This window comes from Micropterus salmoides, unplaced genomic scaffold, assembly GCF_014851395.1.
Source record: "Micropterus salmoides isolate LMB-PRFRI ecotype aquatic unplaced genomic scaffold, ASM1485139v1 Ms_hic_scaffold_19, whole genome shotgun sequence".
NCBI lineage: Eukaryota > Metazoa > Chordata > Actinopteri > Centrarchiformes > Centrarchidae > Micropterus > Micropterus salmoides.
The window spans coordinates 17,976,452-17,993,732 of record NW_024041039.1 but is presented as its reverse complement, the minus strand read 5'-3'; the positions used below and the strand labels follow the sequence as shown (position 1 = coordinate 17,993,732).

At 42.4% G+C, this 17,281-nt stretch overlaps 3 protein-coding genes across 4 annotated transcripts in view; 2 read left to right on the top strand and 1 right to left on the bottom strand.

Moving 5' to 3' along the window:
• Positions 1 to 1,661, top strand: part of mnat1 (MNAT1 component of CDK activating kinase) — a 32,271-nt gene extending 30,610 nt beyond the window's left edge. Inside the window, exon 8 of the mRNA XM_038728479.1 lies at positions 1,408 to 1,661. Coding sequence (XP_038584407.1) covers positions 1,408 to 1,528 — 121 coding nt within the window. The 3' untranslated portion in view covers positions 1,529 to 1,661. The remainder of the gene's footprint in view (positions 1 to 1,407) is intronic.
• Positions 1,662 to 1,663: 2 nt separating this feature from the next.
• trmt5 (tRNA methyltransferase 5) lies at positions 1,664 to 5,238 on the bottom strand. 2 transcript variants are annotated; one of them, XM_038728476.1, is made up of 5 exons: positions 5,163 to 5,237; positions 4,416 to 5,002; positions 3,422 to 3,546; positions 2,656 to 3,295; positions 1,664 to 1,951 (listed from the first exon to the last, which is right to left on the bottom strand). In XM_038728476.1, the coding sequence occupies exons 1-5, from the start codon at positions 5,201 to 5,203 to the stop codon at positions 1,890 to 1,892; spliced, it is 1,455 nt and encodes a 484-aa protein (XP_038584404.1). In that variant the 5' UTR covers positions 5,204 to 5,237; the 3' UTR covers positions 1,664 to 1,889. The 2 variants fall into 2 exon arrangements, with proteins under 2 accessions (XP_038584404.1, XP_038584405.1); XM_038728477.1 differs by lacking the exon at positions 1,664 to 1,951 and adding an exon at positions 2,043 to 2,556 and having other exon boundaries at positions 5,163 to 5,238.
• An 81-nt stretch (positions 5,239 to 5,319) lies between these two features.
• Positions 5,320 to 17,012, top strand: slc38a6 (solute carrier family 38 member 6). Its single transcript, XM_038728478.1, has 16 exons — positions 5,320 to 5,587; positions 7,381 to 7,511; positions 7,621 to 7,694; positions 8,335 to 8,387; positions 8,505 to 8,544; positions 10,542 to 10,620; positions 12,602 to 12,687; positions 12,771 to 12,829; positions 12,909 to 12,980; positions 13,430 to 13,486; positions 14,609 to 14,688; positions 14,833 to 14,933; positions 15,030 to 15,154; positions 15,492 to 15,636; positions 15,956 to 16,050; positions 16,141 to 17,012. Exons 1-16 carry the CDS (start codon positions 5,495 to 5,497, stop codon positions 16,222 to 16,224), a joined length of 1,374 nt encoding a protein of 457 aa, XP_038584406.1. The 5' UTR covers positions 5,320 to 5,494; the 3' UTR covers positions 16,225 to 17,012.
• The last annotated feature ends 269 nt before the right edge of the window (positions 17,013 to 17,281 follow it).

The window sequence follows — 17,281 nt, the reverse complement described above, 5'->3', positions numbered from 1 at the left end:
CTGTAAATAGCCCACTTTTTTCACCATTAAAAAGGCTCAGTACAATATAATCAATAGATAGCACTCATCTGATGCAGGAAGCCATATGAGAAGACCTCCCTCAAGTGCTCTGAAGGACAGGCTACAGCAACTTGGGTCTAATGAAGTTATTATTAATCACTGGGCCCCCTGTTTTGAACTTGTGTGTTGTTTCTCTAGTGGGTGATGAGTGGTCTTTGTGTGCAAGACCTGATTGACATCTCTTGCTGCTCTTCTTCTCACTTTTACTATTTGTTGTAAAGACAAGCCAAGGTCATCTCACACGATATTCATGAATGTTTGACTTTATGCGTTTATGTGACATGTCATGCTAGCGAATATGTTTCAACTTTTATTTTCTGCGAAGGTTTTATTGCATTACGAACAAAGCATCTCGTAGAATCCTCAAACACCGAAGCAAAATACGATCTATTCAGCGTGTAGTCTCACCAACACCTTTTTTCTCCCTGTCCATCTCTCATTCGCGCACACACATACACCTCAACCCTGTCAGTCTCTCTGAGCCTCCCCACAGGTGTTAGGTTACTCAGTAAAGCAGCTTGAATGGGTACAGAAATCACAGAAAGCCGTCTGTGCTCTTGATTCCCGTTTCACTTTGAAGTTTCCCTCAGCTCACAGGAACAGGGGCCACAAAGCCAGACTCGTGTGAGGGCTTTAGCCCTCTCTGCCAGGACTATGGTTTCTGCAGGGTTGGGGGGTGCAGGGGGGAGACGGTATTGACAGGCAAGGCTACGCGTTGTCTCAGTTGCTGGAGGACTTTGCTTTTTTAGCTTTGTAGTCAGATGTTACAAGAAAGCAGTCCAGAACATGTGTGCAGGTTTCTCCACCAATTACCACTTTTTGACAGCACAAAACAGTGAAGGAAGGATTAGAGTAGGTAGGGACACAGGTAAACCCCGCCCAATATACACAACAACAATAAGAAGGGGGGCATCTTTCACTGTGGGGACAAGATGTGGAGAGTAAATTAACAGCTCGACTGTTTTTCTGTCTGTGCACGAATGTGAAAATAAACAGTGCCTTTTGGCTTTGCTTCAGAACCTGAAAAGGGGCTTTGGCAGGATACATCTGTAAGCACTTAAAAAATAAAAGACACCCATAATACTTTAATAGAGCCATGTTAGAGAGGCTTTTAGGCACAAGGTGTTCCAGTGTTAGTGTATGGGTACGTCTGTCTTCGCTGATCTCATCAAAGGGCCGTGGAGAGCCAGAAAAAATAACTTCAAGTGTGGATTTAATGAAGAATAAACTTACACTCAAGTTACACTCACAGGCACTACTTTTGTAACCAGCTCGGGCTGCCAGTCAGTCGCATTATTTACAAAATACCTCACTGCTGTTACTGACCATGTCTCTCTGTGTTCTCAGGTATCTCAACCACGTGCGGGCTCCCTTGCCTCAGGACACAGCTGGAGGATACTCCTCAGCTTTGGCGTGTCACCGAGCCATTCAGGATGCTCTCAGTGGGCTGTTCCCCCCGAAAGACTAAACAGCCACTGGTTAGAAATGTGAGCGAAAGGACTATAAAACTTACACTGCTGCCACCATGGTCATGATGTTTTTTGTCTTTATATTTCGTGTAAATTTATTTTTTAAATAAATCACAAAGAACATTGAGAATCTGTCCATTGTTTTCTCGATTTATTTAAAAGTGAAACATAGGATGTATGATGCCAAGCTCTGAATAATATTAGTTCAAATACATTCTGATTTCTTATAACAAGATGCAACAACATCTGTAATAATAAAAAAAAAATCATCAGTAAAACTCTGTTGTTAAAAAAAAAAAAAAAAAAAAATTCTCAATTGAAGATTCCTTCATTCCTTATGGTGCCGGGTCAACATGATGATTATGTCGAATCTGTAGCTTCTTCACACTTCTGTCGCTTTGGCGCTGGTTCTGCTGAAGGCTCTGTGAATGAACAGTATCTGTTTAGAATTTAATAGTGTACAACTTTATTGTCCACCAAAATGGAAAATAGTCTTTGGCCCATCTGGCAGTAAATTAAAACACTGACTGTGTGAATACTCTAAGTTAGGGCTGCGACAAAAGATCATTTTCATTATCTAATGAGACTAATCTGCTGATAATCGTAAATCATTACAGTAAAATGTCAAAACAGCATTCCCAGAGCTGAAGGTAAAATATTCAAATTACTTGTTTTCAATGACTAATGCAAGGATCTTCAATTTACCTTCATACAAGATGAAAAAAGCAGAAATTGCTCAAATTTGAGAGACAGAATTTTACTTGACAAATGACTAACAATAAATGCCTTTTTTGTGAAATTCTCTACTCTTTTACTCTAGTAAAATATAATACGCAAACATTAGCGGGGCAAGAAAAAAAGAAAGAACTGAACAATGCATTTACCTGTAGGATTAACTTCATAAATGTTTATTGTTGCCAAAGGCAATGGTCAACTTTCTCAGTCCTCTAATGCATAGAGAACAGGGATATGAAGATTTCTCTTTAATTCTGTTTCCAGAGCTTCCAACTGGCTCTGTGGCCTTTTACTAGAATTGACATTCATGTTAACATTTGTTTGTTTCTCCCCCCAAAGTCATTATGAATTTATTACAAAAATCCTCACTGTTTTATGAATTAATTCTCACCTGTCTGTTCGTGATCACTGCTGAAGAGGACCTCTTTAGGGATTGTGAATCTCACACACATCATATCTTTGTTGGGTGCTACATTACGCACAAACTGCACTGAACAGCGGCTCTTAAGAGGGAATCCAAGGCTGCGGGAAACCCTCTTCACCACATCCATGTCAGGGTTGTCATCTTTAGAGAAACTATAGCAGTGCACTGTGGGTAGGTTCTCATCACAGCAAGGCTCGTGGTGCAACAGGCCTCTGAATGCATCCAGGAACTCCAGTGCCAAGGCTGGCAGGTTCATCACTACATGAACGCTGGCCTTCCCACTCAGCAGCGCAGGCAGCTCCTGCTTCACAGGCCCCTGGATGAACGCTCTGCCGTCCAGGTTGAAGGTTCGGACTTTGCTCTCCACCTTGTTGAGTTTGCAGTTGTGCTGCAGCCATCGGTAGGACTCGGGGTTGAGATCGTTGGCCAACACGTTGGCACCGGAGCGGGCAGCTGGTACGGCGAAGGGTCCGACGCCAGCGAACACATCAAACACCGTGTCACCACGTTTGATGAGCTGCACCACACGCTGATGCTCTGTGCTCAGCCGGGGATTCCAGTACACACGAGAAAAATCAAACTCGTATGTCACTCCGTTTTCTTTCACCTGCAGCACAGACGAAGAACAATCAAAGGTCTGACTTTACTTGAGTTACAAATATATAGATATATGCTTTGTAAATGTGTCTATAATTAACATGAAATAAATGAATACATTTGTGATTTAACCTACTTTGGCAACCATGTTCTCCTCTCCAGCTATCACCTCCATTTTGAAGTTGCGGTAAGTGGAGTCGATCATGTTTGTCTTATTGACCACACAGGTAACACCAGGGTTTTTGTCAATGATGACTTGACCTGCAATGGAAGCAACCACAAAGTTAGCAGTGAATATGACTTCTTAACTCTCTGACAAAGAAATCTTTAAACTGGTGTCCTTTAAGTTAGGCACCAAACCTCATAATTTACATGTAATATGTGTTTATACAAAAATATAATTTATAATAAAACAAATTTGTAATACAGATGCAGCTCTCTATATGTCAGCTAGCTCATACAATTTATGTGCAATTGGACATCAAATGTTTTCTGAGAGAGCTGATAAAGTGTTTCAACCCAAAACCGAACTGGAGGCATCAGTAAAAAGTCAAAGTTTTGTCCTTTTAAGTCAGTTGATGTTATTTGCCTATGTAAGAAGGAAAAGAGCCTGCACACTGTAATACATTAATGCAACCAAGTCATTGTGCATTAAAGTTACAGAAGTGTGCAAACTCTCTTCAATGTTTCAGAAAAACTTTGAATGCAGTCACTTATTGCAGACACAGTCACAAACATAAGGCCCAAACTCATACAGACAGGTGAAAACGTAAAGGAAAAACGTAAATGAATTAGGAGAAACATGACAAATACAAATGCTACAAGGCGCGAGGTGCTCACTGAATGGCTTCATCAGTATGATGATGTGAATTATAAGCTTAGTTCTTCACGGTCACCACATCTCAACCTTATTCTGGAGCAACATGTTAGACGGCGCTCTCCATCATCAAAACATCAAATGAGGGACTATCTTTTTGAAAGCATGATGCTCATCCCTCCACTGAACTTCCAGAGACTTGTAGAATCTGACGATGAAAACTGAAGGCAACCTTGTGTTGGGGTTTCCTTTAATTTCCCATCAATCTATTACTTTATACTCAGATCCTTCTGTTGCAACGTCTGCCTCTCACCTATGAGGTGCTTGTATGGGAGCTGGTGGTCCCTCAGGTTCATGTGTGCGATGTGTCCCACCCGGCTGAACCCAGAGGTCACATCCTGACCCTGAGGGAGCACAGCCTCCAGCACTTCTTCGCTCTTCAGGTTGTGATAGGTGAGCCGCAGGTCGTAGTACTGCAGCTCCTCGGTGACACCAAATGACCTCAGAGCCTCGGCTTCAGCTTCACTGAAGGAGCTTGGCGAGGACACATTGTGGGGGTCCAACAGGACTAAACGAAAGTCACTACTCTCCTCTTTATCTTGTACCACTCTGGGCACCCCTGGGCGCTGGATGGTCGACTTTCTCAGGCTCTTCACTACTTTATTTAAGACCCCAGTAGGCACCCGTAGCGCTGGGACAGTGACGGTCTGTGTGAAAGCGTCTTTGTCCAGAGTGGTCATACCCCGGACCTCTGGTGGGGGTCGGTACAGTTTAGGCTCCATTGTGGGCTTCACAGCAAAGCCAGAGCACGCTGAGGCTGCAGAGCAGAGGCTCCGGTGCACAGCGGCAGCTTTTGGGCTTCTTTGAGTTTGCGTAGATACAAAGACTCTGGAGAGGAGCCTGAAATTACAAAATAAATCTGCTATTATAAAACAGAGGAGTAAAAAATGCACATCGTAACTGTGAACCGAGAGTTACATTTAACAAAACGGGGCGACTTAAGGCTAAATAATTAGTAATTATGTTGTTATTTTCAAAAAACTTATCCATCAGAGCTCACCTCAACATCCTCCGCTCACCGACATGCTTGAATCGCGTCATCGGCAGGCGACCACAGCCGACTGGTGATTGGTCAAACGAGCAGAAAGCCAATTCCTGATTTGGCAGCCTCCTTCTGACGTGTCAAATGCGACGGAAAAGAAAGTCATGTGACGTGAGTGATCAACAACAACAGTCAGCAGCAACAGCTGATATGTTGATAACAGGAGAGTTTAAAAGGATTACAGAGAGGATGGTATCATAGCTGCAGCTGTAACGTTACGTCGTCTGTGGGAAGTTTGGCACCGAGCAGAGTTAGTTTGTGTCCTGTCGTTTGTGTCCTGAGTTTAGAAAATGAGCATAAGTGATAATAGAAACACTCATTTATATAGTGAATGCGCCGCCGGGGACACTGAAAGCAACGAAACTACGCCTTTATTAACAAATGTAAGTACTAAAACTGCACCTTGTACTTCACAGCTACAGTGCTTTGGCCTAAATATACATGTGCACTTCAGGAATAAACAGCAGTAGCCTTTAAAGTAGGTATAGTATCGGTAAATGAGATTGATTGACTTGTCTCAGTGTTATGACAGACATCACGTGCATGTTCTGAAAAACTTGGCATTTTCAGTTTCCTTTTTGCCTCTGTCAGCACTTACAGGGAAAGTCCACCCTAAAACCGAAAATACACTTCAATCGAGTGGTTATTTTCCACTCAGGATATATCTGTATTTATATGTATTTCTTATGCATTCATACACTTACAGAGGAAGTCATCTGATTTTAGACATTCATTTGTTCTTCAAGATTACCACTCAGCCTATGAAAACAGTAATACAAGATGTTCTTTGGCTGTGGGAGGTTAAAGTTTACATACTAAATCCTTTCATTTTATCTGAATGTTTTACCTAAAAAAAACAATCACATTTAAAGATGCTGAGTCTAAAGACCACCAGAACTAGCCTTAAAGCACACTGTGACATTTTTTTCTTTACTTCTACAATGTAAACTCCTCCTCAGGTTGTTGAAATGTCTCAATTCTCCGCAGCAATACCGATGACATAACACTGGTGTCCCCAGTGGTACCTACAGACCTATCAAGACTTGGCACGTTGTCTGTCTGTCTGATATTGAACAAAGGAGTAAATGGTTCAGATTTACAAATTAGGCTGTTTTTAAGTATAGAAAAAATTCTATTTTTGTGTGGATTTCCTCTTGAATATCCTGAACATGAAGTTCTGATGCAGATAAATGCAGATCCATGTAGTGCTCATCACTAGTAACAATAGTAACTTGACAAAATGGATGCCATCCTCCCCAACTATTTTAGTTATATCAATCTGTGTCATTCATCTCCTGTTTTTATTTGGTCGGAAGCACAGGCTCAGAAGACGTGGTCACAGCAGAACCAGCCATGCCCTTAATTTAATCACACTTTGTCATGACAAGTTACTTAATTAAACAAATCATGGTAAAACATGTCCCAAATGACGTTACAGTGAACATGTTATCAAGATAAAACCACCAGTCTGAAAGCAAGCACAAGACATAAAATAGAAACCAGGTCAGATGAGCAGTGATTTGTCTGTATTTAATGGTAGGCTTGTTATTTCACTCAGCACCCTGCTGGACTGGCGTGCTGGGATATGCTTTGCCCTATTGTGACCCGGAACATGAATAAGCTGGTGATAAATTTTTATTTTGCCTGTGCATATTCATTTCAAAAGTTGCTTTAACAGGATTTTCAAATCAGTTTAATTGCTGCATTATAATTTTACACTGCAGCCAGTCTATGTTCCTGTCTGGTGTCCTAGTTTAGTTCTTGTCTTTCAGTACTGTAACTCGTGGTGATTCAGATTCAGCGGCCCGCAGGTCAATCCAAGCTTGTTGTGACACTGACACCAGAGTTGCCACTCGTTCTCTCCAGGATATCCCCTATTAGAGGGGTCAAGCAGTTTGGGCAGCTCCCCTTATCCTAAGCTCAGGCAGCTGTCCCACAGCCAGCAGCTCAAATCCCACCCCATCCATTCCCATTCCCTGATCCTACATGCCACTGCAGTGCTGTTTCATGACATCCATCATCAGGGCCAGCCAGTTGTTCTTAGTACTGTCAGGAGCAATTCTCTTAAAGCTCCTAGAAAAATAAACAGATTTCTACTGCTCCTTTTTTTGTTTTCACACCCATTGTTTACACCTTTTAATCTTTTTTCTAAATGTTATCTCTGCTGTGTGTACAGGGATTGGCTCAGACCAGAGCCAAAGGAGCCTCCATGGCCTCCTCTGTGTTTAACCTGATGAATGCAATCATGGGCAGCGGTATTCTGGGTCTAGCTTATGCTATGGCTAGCACTGGAATAGTTGGTTTTTGGTAAGACTGCTCTACCACAGTGGTGTTTAAACATCTGACAGCTTTTAAAAGTAAATCAAACAGAAATATGTGTGCACACATTTCTGCTGTATGTACCTTTCCTCTTCAGTATCCTGTTGGTAGTAGTGTCCAGCCTGGCAGCGTACTCTATACATCTCCTTCTGAAGCTATGTGACCAAACAGGTGAGAGACTAACAATGGATACACAGTCTAACTTTAGATAAGCACATTCCCGTGCATTTATCCAGGTTCTCTTTACTCTTTAAGCTAGGTGATTTGCTGTCTACAACAGTGCTATTGTGTCTTTTGTCTTATTTACTTAATAGTTGTTTGAATCAGGTGATGATGAGGTTTTAATCATCTTTTAAAGGGTCAATCTAGCAAAGAGATGAGATAAAAAGAGATAACAGTGGGTTCTCCGTTATAAATTACCACCCAAATACTTCAGATAAGTACTGTTTTGTGGGGGTAGGGGCACCCCATTCTGATTTTTGATCATCTTTGAAAGGGTACTCCACAGATTTTACGCATTAAAAGTGTGTCTTCAGGTCTTGGGGAGAACCACTGCGTATGTGTATAATGCTTTTTGTGGCTCCAGAGAGAACTGCACTAAGTCTGATGAAGTTAGTGTGGCATTGTGGGAAATGTAGGCACCAAAAGTTAATCTCTTCTCTCGTTCTTCTGCATCAAATTTTGATCCTTTTTTGTTTTAAACTGCTCATTGTGAGTCCCACAATGTTATAAGAGCACAATGCTAAATCAGTGGAGCACTCTTCGTAAGTAGTTGAATGTGTCTGATTGTTCTTTGATTTGACTCTCACAGGCATCAATTCGTATGAAGAGCTTGGAGAGAGAGCCTTGCAAAAACCAGGAAAGGTAAGTGTTGTCTTTTGGATTAGTGTGAGGTTGTCAAAAAAGGAATTCACTCACTTATGTTTTCAACACGACAAGGAGACATATTGACACTAACCGTCTTGTCAAAATTCTTTTTAGGTTCTGGTTGGAATTGCTATTATTATCCAAAACATTGGCGGTAAGTCAGCTCCCGTGTCAATGTACAGTTACATAATTATTTTCGACACATAAAAGGTTTTTGTAGTTTTTTTAGAAGCAGAATGTTGAAGAGGGTGCAGAATGCTGCAGGGTCAGACTATGGCCAGTTTCATTTTGGAGGCAGACAGTGCCTCCTACTGGTGGTCAGACACCTCTGTGCTCAGGTTTACTCCCTCCTTCCTGTAAAGGCTATTATCCTGATTCCCTGATAACCTTTGACCCTGTAGCTGCTGTCCTCTTGGCCCCCTCCCCTGAGCCTGAAACCTGACTTCTCGTCTAATTGATCACTGATGGTAAACCCACCCAGTGTTGAGTAACCTAATGGGACCCCTCCCTTTATTTCCCCCCCACTTCTCTCTCTCTCCTACCATCTCCATCCGTCCCTCACCCACAAACTGAGCTCCGCAGACAGTGGAGAGCTGAGGTGATAGCTCTTCTACAGTCATTAGTGGCACGCCTGAGTGGATTATTGCCGTGCCCTCTGGTATGTTTGTGGTTTTCCCAGCATGGGGCAGTATGTGTGAGAGTGTGAGAGCCAGCACTCCAGCATGCATCTGTCTACACCCCGGGCCCCTTTTATAAGAGTGCAATTAGCCTCACTCTGGGTAAACATTCATCTGCACTGCCAAAGCCTGATGGGCCAATTGACCTTAATTACTGACCAGCCCAGGGCTCTCACAGCCTGCCTCTCCCCTTGGTCTTAATGAAATGAAAGTGGCTCTGTCTTATGTTGAACACACTCTCCCACTGTTTGCTGACCACACACAGAAGGTTTACATCAAATTTCCAATGAATTTTTATGTGCATGCTTATTATTAGAATATGTTTTCCTACCACTTGGCCAATAACAATCCTTTTTCTTCACTCAAGGACCTTTTTTTGTTTAGAGATGTAAGTATTATCCCACTAGGAATTTCCCATTAAAGTGTTGTTGTGCTTACAGTAACCCAACTGCATGAAACTAAACCATTGCATCAAGCCTGCTGTGTGATCCCTGTCAGTGTGTCAGTGTGGGGTTTGTGTGGTTTTAAAGATTTTTTGTTTTATGGTTTGTTTTACATTTTTGGATAAACTTTTGTAGGGAAATGTTTTTTGGCTAAAACACTAAAGCAACTGCTGCCTCAGAATAACCTCTTATTGACAGACTTTAGTGCTTATAGATGGTAGTAGTTATTCACAGACTGAGTGTCTGTGTGGGCTGGAGGGTTATTGGAGGATTTCTCTTTTATAAACAAAGACAGGATCTGAGGGATTATGGTCTAGGCTTATTTAACGGCGAGTGCAAGACCTGCCCTGGGGCAGTAAGGTCCCAGCTAACTCTGGCTCTGCCCAGCTTCACAAATTTAAATCACTTAACATTCTCTCCCTTCATGACTGACCACACACTGCATCTGATTCAACTAGAAAACGTCCTCTGCACCTGGTGCAAACTCTCTCTCCTCTCTCCCATATTCCTCCTGGTGTTTTTGGGGCTGGTATGACCCTCGGGAAGTGACCCCAATCCCCCTCTCTGATTGGCTGTCCGTGGAAGGATGTTGGAATCTGTTGGAGGCTGATAATATCCTGTTTCCTAGTGAGGTGGAGCAGGGGGAGAAATACCTGGATTAGCATCAGAGATCATTATTGTTAGTATTCCTCCCCTTCTTCATCCCGGCTGCTGCCCCCGGTTTCCATCAGTTGGAGGATCTGCATAATGTCTGCTCCTCTGCACCGAGGGCTTTGCTGGTGATCCCCTTGAGCCGCCTGCCCCACCCACCCGCATTACCTCAGAGCCGTGGTACCCTCCTCCACTCTGCCTTCCATTTCCTTGCACTGGAAAACACACACCACGCTCACACAGTAATTTAGGATTGCTTGTGGCAACATACTGTGTGCTTTATGATTTAGTAGTTTTGTATGATTGTGTGCTTGTTTTTTGCTTATTTTATTTAGAAAACAGACATTTTCTAAACCTTTCTTTCCCCATCTTCTCCTCAGCCATGTCATCCTATTTGTTCATCTTGAAGTCGGAGCTTCCTGCAGCCATCAACAGCCTCTTGAGTTCAGCCAGCACAGGGTGGGTAGAAACAGCACTGTGAGCTCCCCCCTTTGCCAGTAAGGAAATTTTGGGTCAAAATCTGTCACAGCTGCGGGTATAACCGAGCCATTCTTTTAGATTAGCTGCACTAAGATAACGAATGAGTCATTCCTGTTCCCATGATGTTGTTGATTATACCTTTGGCCTTCAAATAAGTAAAATTTGACACTTCTGCACCACAAAGCTACACAAACTGGAATTAGGCAGGCAATGAGAAACATATGAATAATGCAGAGGAAGAACATCTCTCACCAAACCACAGTACACTAATACTTCGTCTATGAGCGATTGGAGGGGAACTTGTGCTCTGTGCTGTATAGCCTGAAGCATGCCCAGAGGAAATGTATTTACGACAGAGAGCCATCCATCACCAATCATCAGCAGCCTATGTCTTTCATTGGCCTACGTGGACGAGCCTGCAGCTCCTCGACCTCGCAGAGAAGTCCCAGGCCAAAAAATGTAACTTCTATCACTTTATTATTGGCCACACTGGTTAAAGCAAGAGTTGTAGCTGCTCCCAACCCAATCCGTCAACATCTGAATCTTCCACACACAGCTGCTTTGGATTAGTGCTCTCCTTTCACCCCCAAATCTCTCGCACATGTTCCCCGGAATCAGACTGATACAAGGGGATATCAGTTTTGCCATTCTAATTACAGATCGCTGCTGAGGGAAACAAAACATTTCTGTTAATGAGTGGCTTTGGGATGTTAACAGACACATACTCAAGTCCATCAAAGCCTAAAGAAACGAGTTGCTTGATATTAAAGCGGTTTTCTTTTTTTCTGGCTCATTTATCATAACACGGCGGAGCAAAAAAGAGTGCAGTTGTGCTAAATCTTTTTGTCTGTGTCTGTGCTGATGGAGTGTATGTCCTGTTTAAGTTCCTCTCGTCGTGTCTCTGCTCAGTAACAAGGCCAAAGACATGGACAGCTGTGGATATGGGTTTGTGCTGCATTGGCCAGATTTACGCTGATCTCCAACACTATGTGGAAATTGATTCGTTGGCAGTCAAACTCCAACCTTTACTGAGAGCTATCCTGCATCTTGTTATAGCATGAAATGTTCCACATTTCATGGTTCATCTAGGTATCCTGTGCCTTTACAGTAACCCTCCAGGCGGATTCTAGTGGTGGTGGAGATTTTTTTTTTTACTTCCCCACGTCTGTAAAAGCAGAGGAGAGGGGTTTAGCTAAGCTGCGGTCGGGTGCTTCAGCTAAACTTAGGTTAGAGTAGAAGTGATTGGGCAAGAGAGAGTCGGGGTCAGAGCAGCGGCCTCCTCGACATCCATTTAAAGGGCAGAAACGGTGTAGACGCAGAGACAAATCCATCAGCGCCTACAGTAACGCCGCAGCTGTGAAACTGCCAAACAGGGGTCAGTGGGTGTTGATGTGGTCAGAGCAGGTGCTGCTGACTGTGGGAGCCCCATAAAGAGTGGTGGAGCCAGTCCCTCATGACCCCACGCTGCGGTCCAACATACAGCAGCGCCAGGCAGCACCCTTCCCACCCGACCCCGACCCCAGCGGAGCCAGCATGCCTTCCACATGTGTCACCTTGAGCACCCCACCCCCACCCCCACCGCTTCCCCTCTAGCTCCTCAATCCAGAATAAACCGCCAAGGCTATCCCTCAGCAAAGGAAAATATTATTCCCGCTCTCCAAAAGCCCAGCAAGTGAAATACAGTCTCAAATGACGGAGCGACACAACGTTTGCATGTGAATTACATAATTGTTATGGTTTGCAAGAGCTAAAGCCCTTAATTCGTACCACATGATGAATCTGTCACTCTGTATTTGAGGAAGAAATGGAGACAAATTTCCAGAGATGGTCCATTTTAAGGCACTGAGGAGAATTAATCTCGGCTATCCATGACATCCATTGCAGGACCTGGGAGGTGATGGTGGGGAAATGTGGCTTAATTCAGCTTTGGCCTTTAATAATTCATCTGCTTGTCTTCCAGAAATACCTGGTATGAAGATGGCCGTCTGCTACTGGTCCTAGTCACACTTTGTGTTATTCTACCTCTGTCAATATTGCCTAAAATTGGTAAGTGTATATAACATTTGGATTTGCTGCCCTAACTGGTTTGCTTTGTAGTTTCTCACCAGATTGGTCTCTAACTGTTACAGGCTTCCTGGGATACACAAGTAGTCTTGCGTTTTTCTTCATGCTGTACTTTGCAGTTGTGGTGAGTTTTAAAATACCCCCTTCAAAATATGTTTGTTCAACATTTCTATTGTTGACATGTTGCATTGTTCCTCCTCCAGGTTATGGTCAAGAAATGGTCCATCCCCTGCCCGCTGCCTCACAATGTGACTACACTTTCAGGTGCCTTCCAGGTAATGAAAATTTTCCTCCTACGCTTGTCCGAGTGCAAAGACACATACATAAGATCCTGTGAGTCTAGTGTAGGTAGTCTGGACCAGACAGTCACTGCTGCAGGATTATGATAAAAACTCAGGAGACTGAGTTTACATTGATTGTGCACTCTGGATGATGAGGACCTCAGAAGGCTATAGAGAGCTTTATATGGAGAATGGTGCCAGTCCTGAGGGGAAGGAAGTTCCGGTGACCTTGCAACAGCCTGGAAATAACCTCTGGCCTTTTGGGATTATACAGACCATAGCATCACTTCAGACCTGGCATGCTTTACTGGCATGGTTGTTGTCCTTTGAGCTCAAGCAAAAAGATGGAATCCAGCTTTATGTTTCTCCCATTTGCAGCAGCACTGCAGACGTCATCCCCTCTCAGAAATAACACGCTCCCTCTTCTTTCCCTGTTTCTCCAGATTTCAAATTCCTCTGACTCAGAATGTACGCCCAAACTCTTTATCATCTCCTGTAAGGTAGGTGCATGAAACCAGCCTTTTTTCTCTATGCTGCACATGCAGGACCTGTGAGGTGGCAATTATGAAGTTGCTTTATGTAGGCCTGCTGCAGTTTTGTTTTGTTTTTTGTTTTTTTTAATATCCAAAAACTTTTAGATATTTAAATTTTCACTTGGGCGCCAACCAGGGTTAACCTGACAAGTCGTTGCGTCACAGATACCCGCCCACAAAGGATATATGTAATATGGCAGTATACCCTCAAAAGTAAATATGACACGTTTTAGGGAAAATCTCAATAAAATCCCACACACAGAAATTTTTGGTTTCTGTTAAGAAAATATATTCTAAGGAACATTTCAACAAAAGCAGGGCATTGTTTAACAAACAATAAATCAAACAGTCAACAAAACAATCAAAAATAAACAAAATACTCTGTCCCCTGAGGATAGTTATACTTTGTTAGTTCAGCTCTTTTCACAATCCAGGAGGGGGAAAAAAACATCCAGCAAGATCTCACTCCAGCATCAAAAGTTAATCAAAGTAATGCAGTTCAAACCAAAATTGTTCTACTTGTCCACCTCTAAATGTTTACAAGAAATAGTATCTATGGTGCGGGTAACACGTGAACAAAGCGTCAGTCAGGGCAGCTCCCGACCAGAAACGGGTCCGTGGTGTGTTATCCTCCTTGGTGATCTCCACATCTTTGGCCCGTTTGTACCAACGCTTTAGTGATAAGTCACACTCTTTATCGATGAAGATTAGGTTGTATATTTGCAAGGAACTCGGCTGCTTTGCGCAGCTGCCGCTCACATTTATGCTGTGCGGTGTAATGTGTGTGTGGCATGCAGAATTAAAAAAGGTATATGTTTGGTTGTTTAAACCATCATGACCATGTTTTGCAGAAGATCCCAAAAAGTCACACTTAAACAGTATTTAATAATACTTTATATGTATTTCCCTACGGACTTAACTTACTAAGGAAAGTTCACACCTGAAAATTGCTTCATCACACTCTGCAGCCCAGATGGTAATTGCTACTACTACACAAACCATACCTTGACCCACCTGCCCCCTCACTGCTGTGTAACAAAGCTTATAATTTGTTAATGACGGCTGCACTCTGACTGATGTGTGTTGCAGAGTGCCTATGCCATCCCCACCATGGCCTTCTCTTTTCTGTGCCACACGGTTGTCCTGCCAGTCTACGCTGAACTTGACCGGTGAGCACTGCAGCCGCTCAGCCTTACCTTTTGCCAAAACTGTTTGATTTTCTGTTTTAAAGTAATTCAATCCATTGTTCTCAATCCATTGTTCTCAAGCTATGTAAACATGACGCTTAGCTAATGTGTCCTTTTGTCTTCCAGACCTACTAAGAGCAAGATGCAGATCGTTACAAATGTCAGTATCAGCCTCAGCTTCCTGGTTTACCTCATTGTTGCGGTGTTTGGCTACCTCACCTTCTACGGTAAGCTTGCAATGACACACTGTTTACTGTAGCTACTTTTCCCTGTCCTATCTGTTGGCATTTTACCCTTACTGTATTCTTGTCTTCTGGTCATAGCACATGTGTCCTCTGAGCTGTTGCATGGCTACGATGTGTATATGCCTCGGGACGTCATGGTGATGACGGTTCGATTGATCATCCTGCTCTCTGTGTTGTTGACTGTACCTCTTGTTCACTTCCCTGTGAGTACATGGACTCCTGAATATCCATATAACAATAACTCATTTTTGATTCTTTACTCAGTTCTATGAAGTGACAAAAACAAGAGCTGGTTGAAGTTGTTGGACTCACACAACTGCATTTAATGATTATTTTAATAGAGTTCTTGTTTTGCGCTTAAAAACTAAATAAAATCGTGACTTCACCTTTCACTACTGCCAACACGTTCTTCCTTTCGGTCCAAACACTACTCCAGTTTCCTTCTTTCATTTTTCAGAGATTTGATCTGAATCATGAACACAGTACATTCTCTGTGAATGTGTTTAGGTAGAATGAGCTTTGTTTGTGTGTGTGCTCCAGGCCCGTAAGGCTGCGATCTTGCTGATGTGTGGAACACAGCCCTTCTCCTGGCTGATCCACACCACTACAACTCTAATCATCCTGGGTGTGGTGCTGCTGATGGCCATCTTTATTCCTGATATAAGTAACGTGTTTGGAATCGTGGGTATGTGATCTATTTAAAATTTGGAGAAATATGATATTATGGTCTTTATAAATGACATAATTATATATATTTTTGTTTCACGGACACCGTACGGTCACTTAACTGTGACCTTTTTAAATATTCTGTTTTCAACTAGAGCAGACATTAAAAGCAGCCAAGACGTCAGTATTCCACACTTATTGATTGTGGTGGCTAAAATCACAATATCTGCTTATACATAATTAATGGTGCAGTCCTGCTCAAACAGTTTACGAAGCTGCTGTTATCAGACCTACATTATGTCTGTGCATTTCAAGTGGCTTTCGTCTTTCTTTCCCAGGATCGACAACATCCAGCTGCCTGTTGTTTGTTTTTCCCGGCATTTTCTACCTCAAGATCAGCAGCCAACCTTTCCGATCTTTTGACTCCGTTGGGGTAACTACACACTGTCCAAAAAAAAAAATATATATATATATGACCTTATAGGTAATAATGCTGTGTTGTTTATGCTCTTTGTGTCTCTAGGCTACCCTTCTGATGGTCTTTGGATTGATTATGGGACTCCTCAGCTTCTCTATCATTGTCATCACATGGGCACAGAGCTCATAACCCCATCTGCCCCCCCTTTCCAGAATTAGGCACAAGAGCAAAGAAAGGGAAAAGCGTGCCAAAGAAACTGAATACGTGAGGAAACAGAGATGCCAATCTGCATCACCTCAGGCAGAGTATTTATGGTAAAGTTGTTCTCAACACTAGGTTAGTGGGTTGTTTTTTGTTTTTTGTTTTTTTGGTGCTTTCTAACGCACAAACATAGACCAAACTCAAACTGCACCCTGACTTTTAGACTATACCCAATTCAAGGCAATCATTATTCTTTTAATCTGCCTGGAACAAAAGATTGGCGAGGTTTACTTCGTCAGATTAATTTTATAATTTTTTTTTTCATTTTTCTGACAGCATTTGTATCGTTCTTTTTGGATGATCTTGAACCTAATGTAAACCAATCTTTTGGTATTTGAAAATGCTGTTGACCACATCTGAACTTAAAAAGTGTCAGGTTTACCACTTTCTCAAAAAAAAATTATGTATCATTTAATCCATGATTTGCCACATACAATCTACATAATGTATATACAGTATTACCACATACAGTCCAAACTTCAGCGTTACTGCTGCTGCTTGTTTTCTTTCGCTGTAATGAATGTGACAAAAACTGAGCTGTTGTCACAGTTTTTTGAACTGATCAGTTTTTGTTTGGGCCAATTAATTACAATGTTACTCCATGTCTTTATAATGTAAACATAATACAATGTTATTCTTTAAATGACTGCCATTAAGTAAAAGGGAAATTGTATTGTACTGACATGTCACTTTGCTCATTAAACCACTAAAATGTCTTTATCGGTGTTGTGGAAAGCTCAGATCAGTCTGACGTCACATTCATGGCTGTGTGTTTTGATTATCAGGCACAGTATTGACATTGAGACCTGCTCCTCAGTGTTGTGCTGTAGGTTCAGTTTGTAGCTAATGAAAGCCACATGCTTGGTATGTTTCTAATTATGATGCTGTTTAGATTGTCTTCATGCTGCCTCTGGAACCTACAGCCACCCGACTGCTGCTTTTAATCTAAGGAATTATGCAGACTGGCCCAATTGTCCCTACAGAA

What these genes read in the sequence shown, in the direction of transcription:
- trmt5 (XM_038728476.1), bottom strand. Translation starts at nt 5,203, where the DNA reads ATGACGCGATTCAAGCATGTCGGTGAGCGGAGGATGTTGAG. An exon ending in AGGAGAACATGGTTGCCAAA is followed by an intron (nt 3,296 to 3,421) that starts GTAGGTTAAATC and finishes TCTGTGCTGCAG; the next exon opens with GTGAAAGAAAACGGAGTGAC. An exon ending in CAGTGATCACGAACAGACAG is followed by an intron (nt 1,952 to 2,655) that starts GTGAGAATTAAT and finishes GTTCATTCACAG; the next exon opens with AGCCTTCAGCAGAACCAGCG.
- slc38a6 (XM_038728478.1), top strand. Translation starts at nt 5,495, where the DNA reads ATGAGCATAAGTGATAATAGAAACACTCATTTATATAGTGAATGCGCC. An exon ending in GAAGCTATGTGACCAAACAG is followed by an intron (nt 7,695 to 8,334) that starts GTGAGAGACTAA and finishes TGACTCTCACAG; the next exon opens with GCATCAATTCGTATGAAGAG. An exon ending in TAACGTGTTTGGAATCGTGG is followed by an intron (nt 15,637 to 15,955) that starts GTATGTGATCTA and finishes TTTCTTTCCCAG; the next exon opens with GATCGACAACATCCAGCTGC.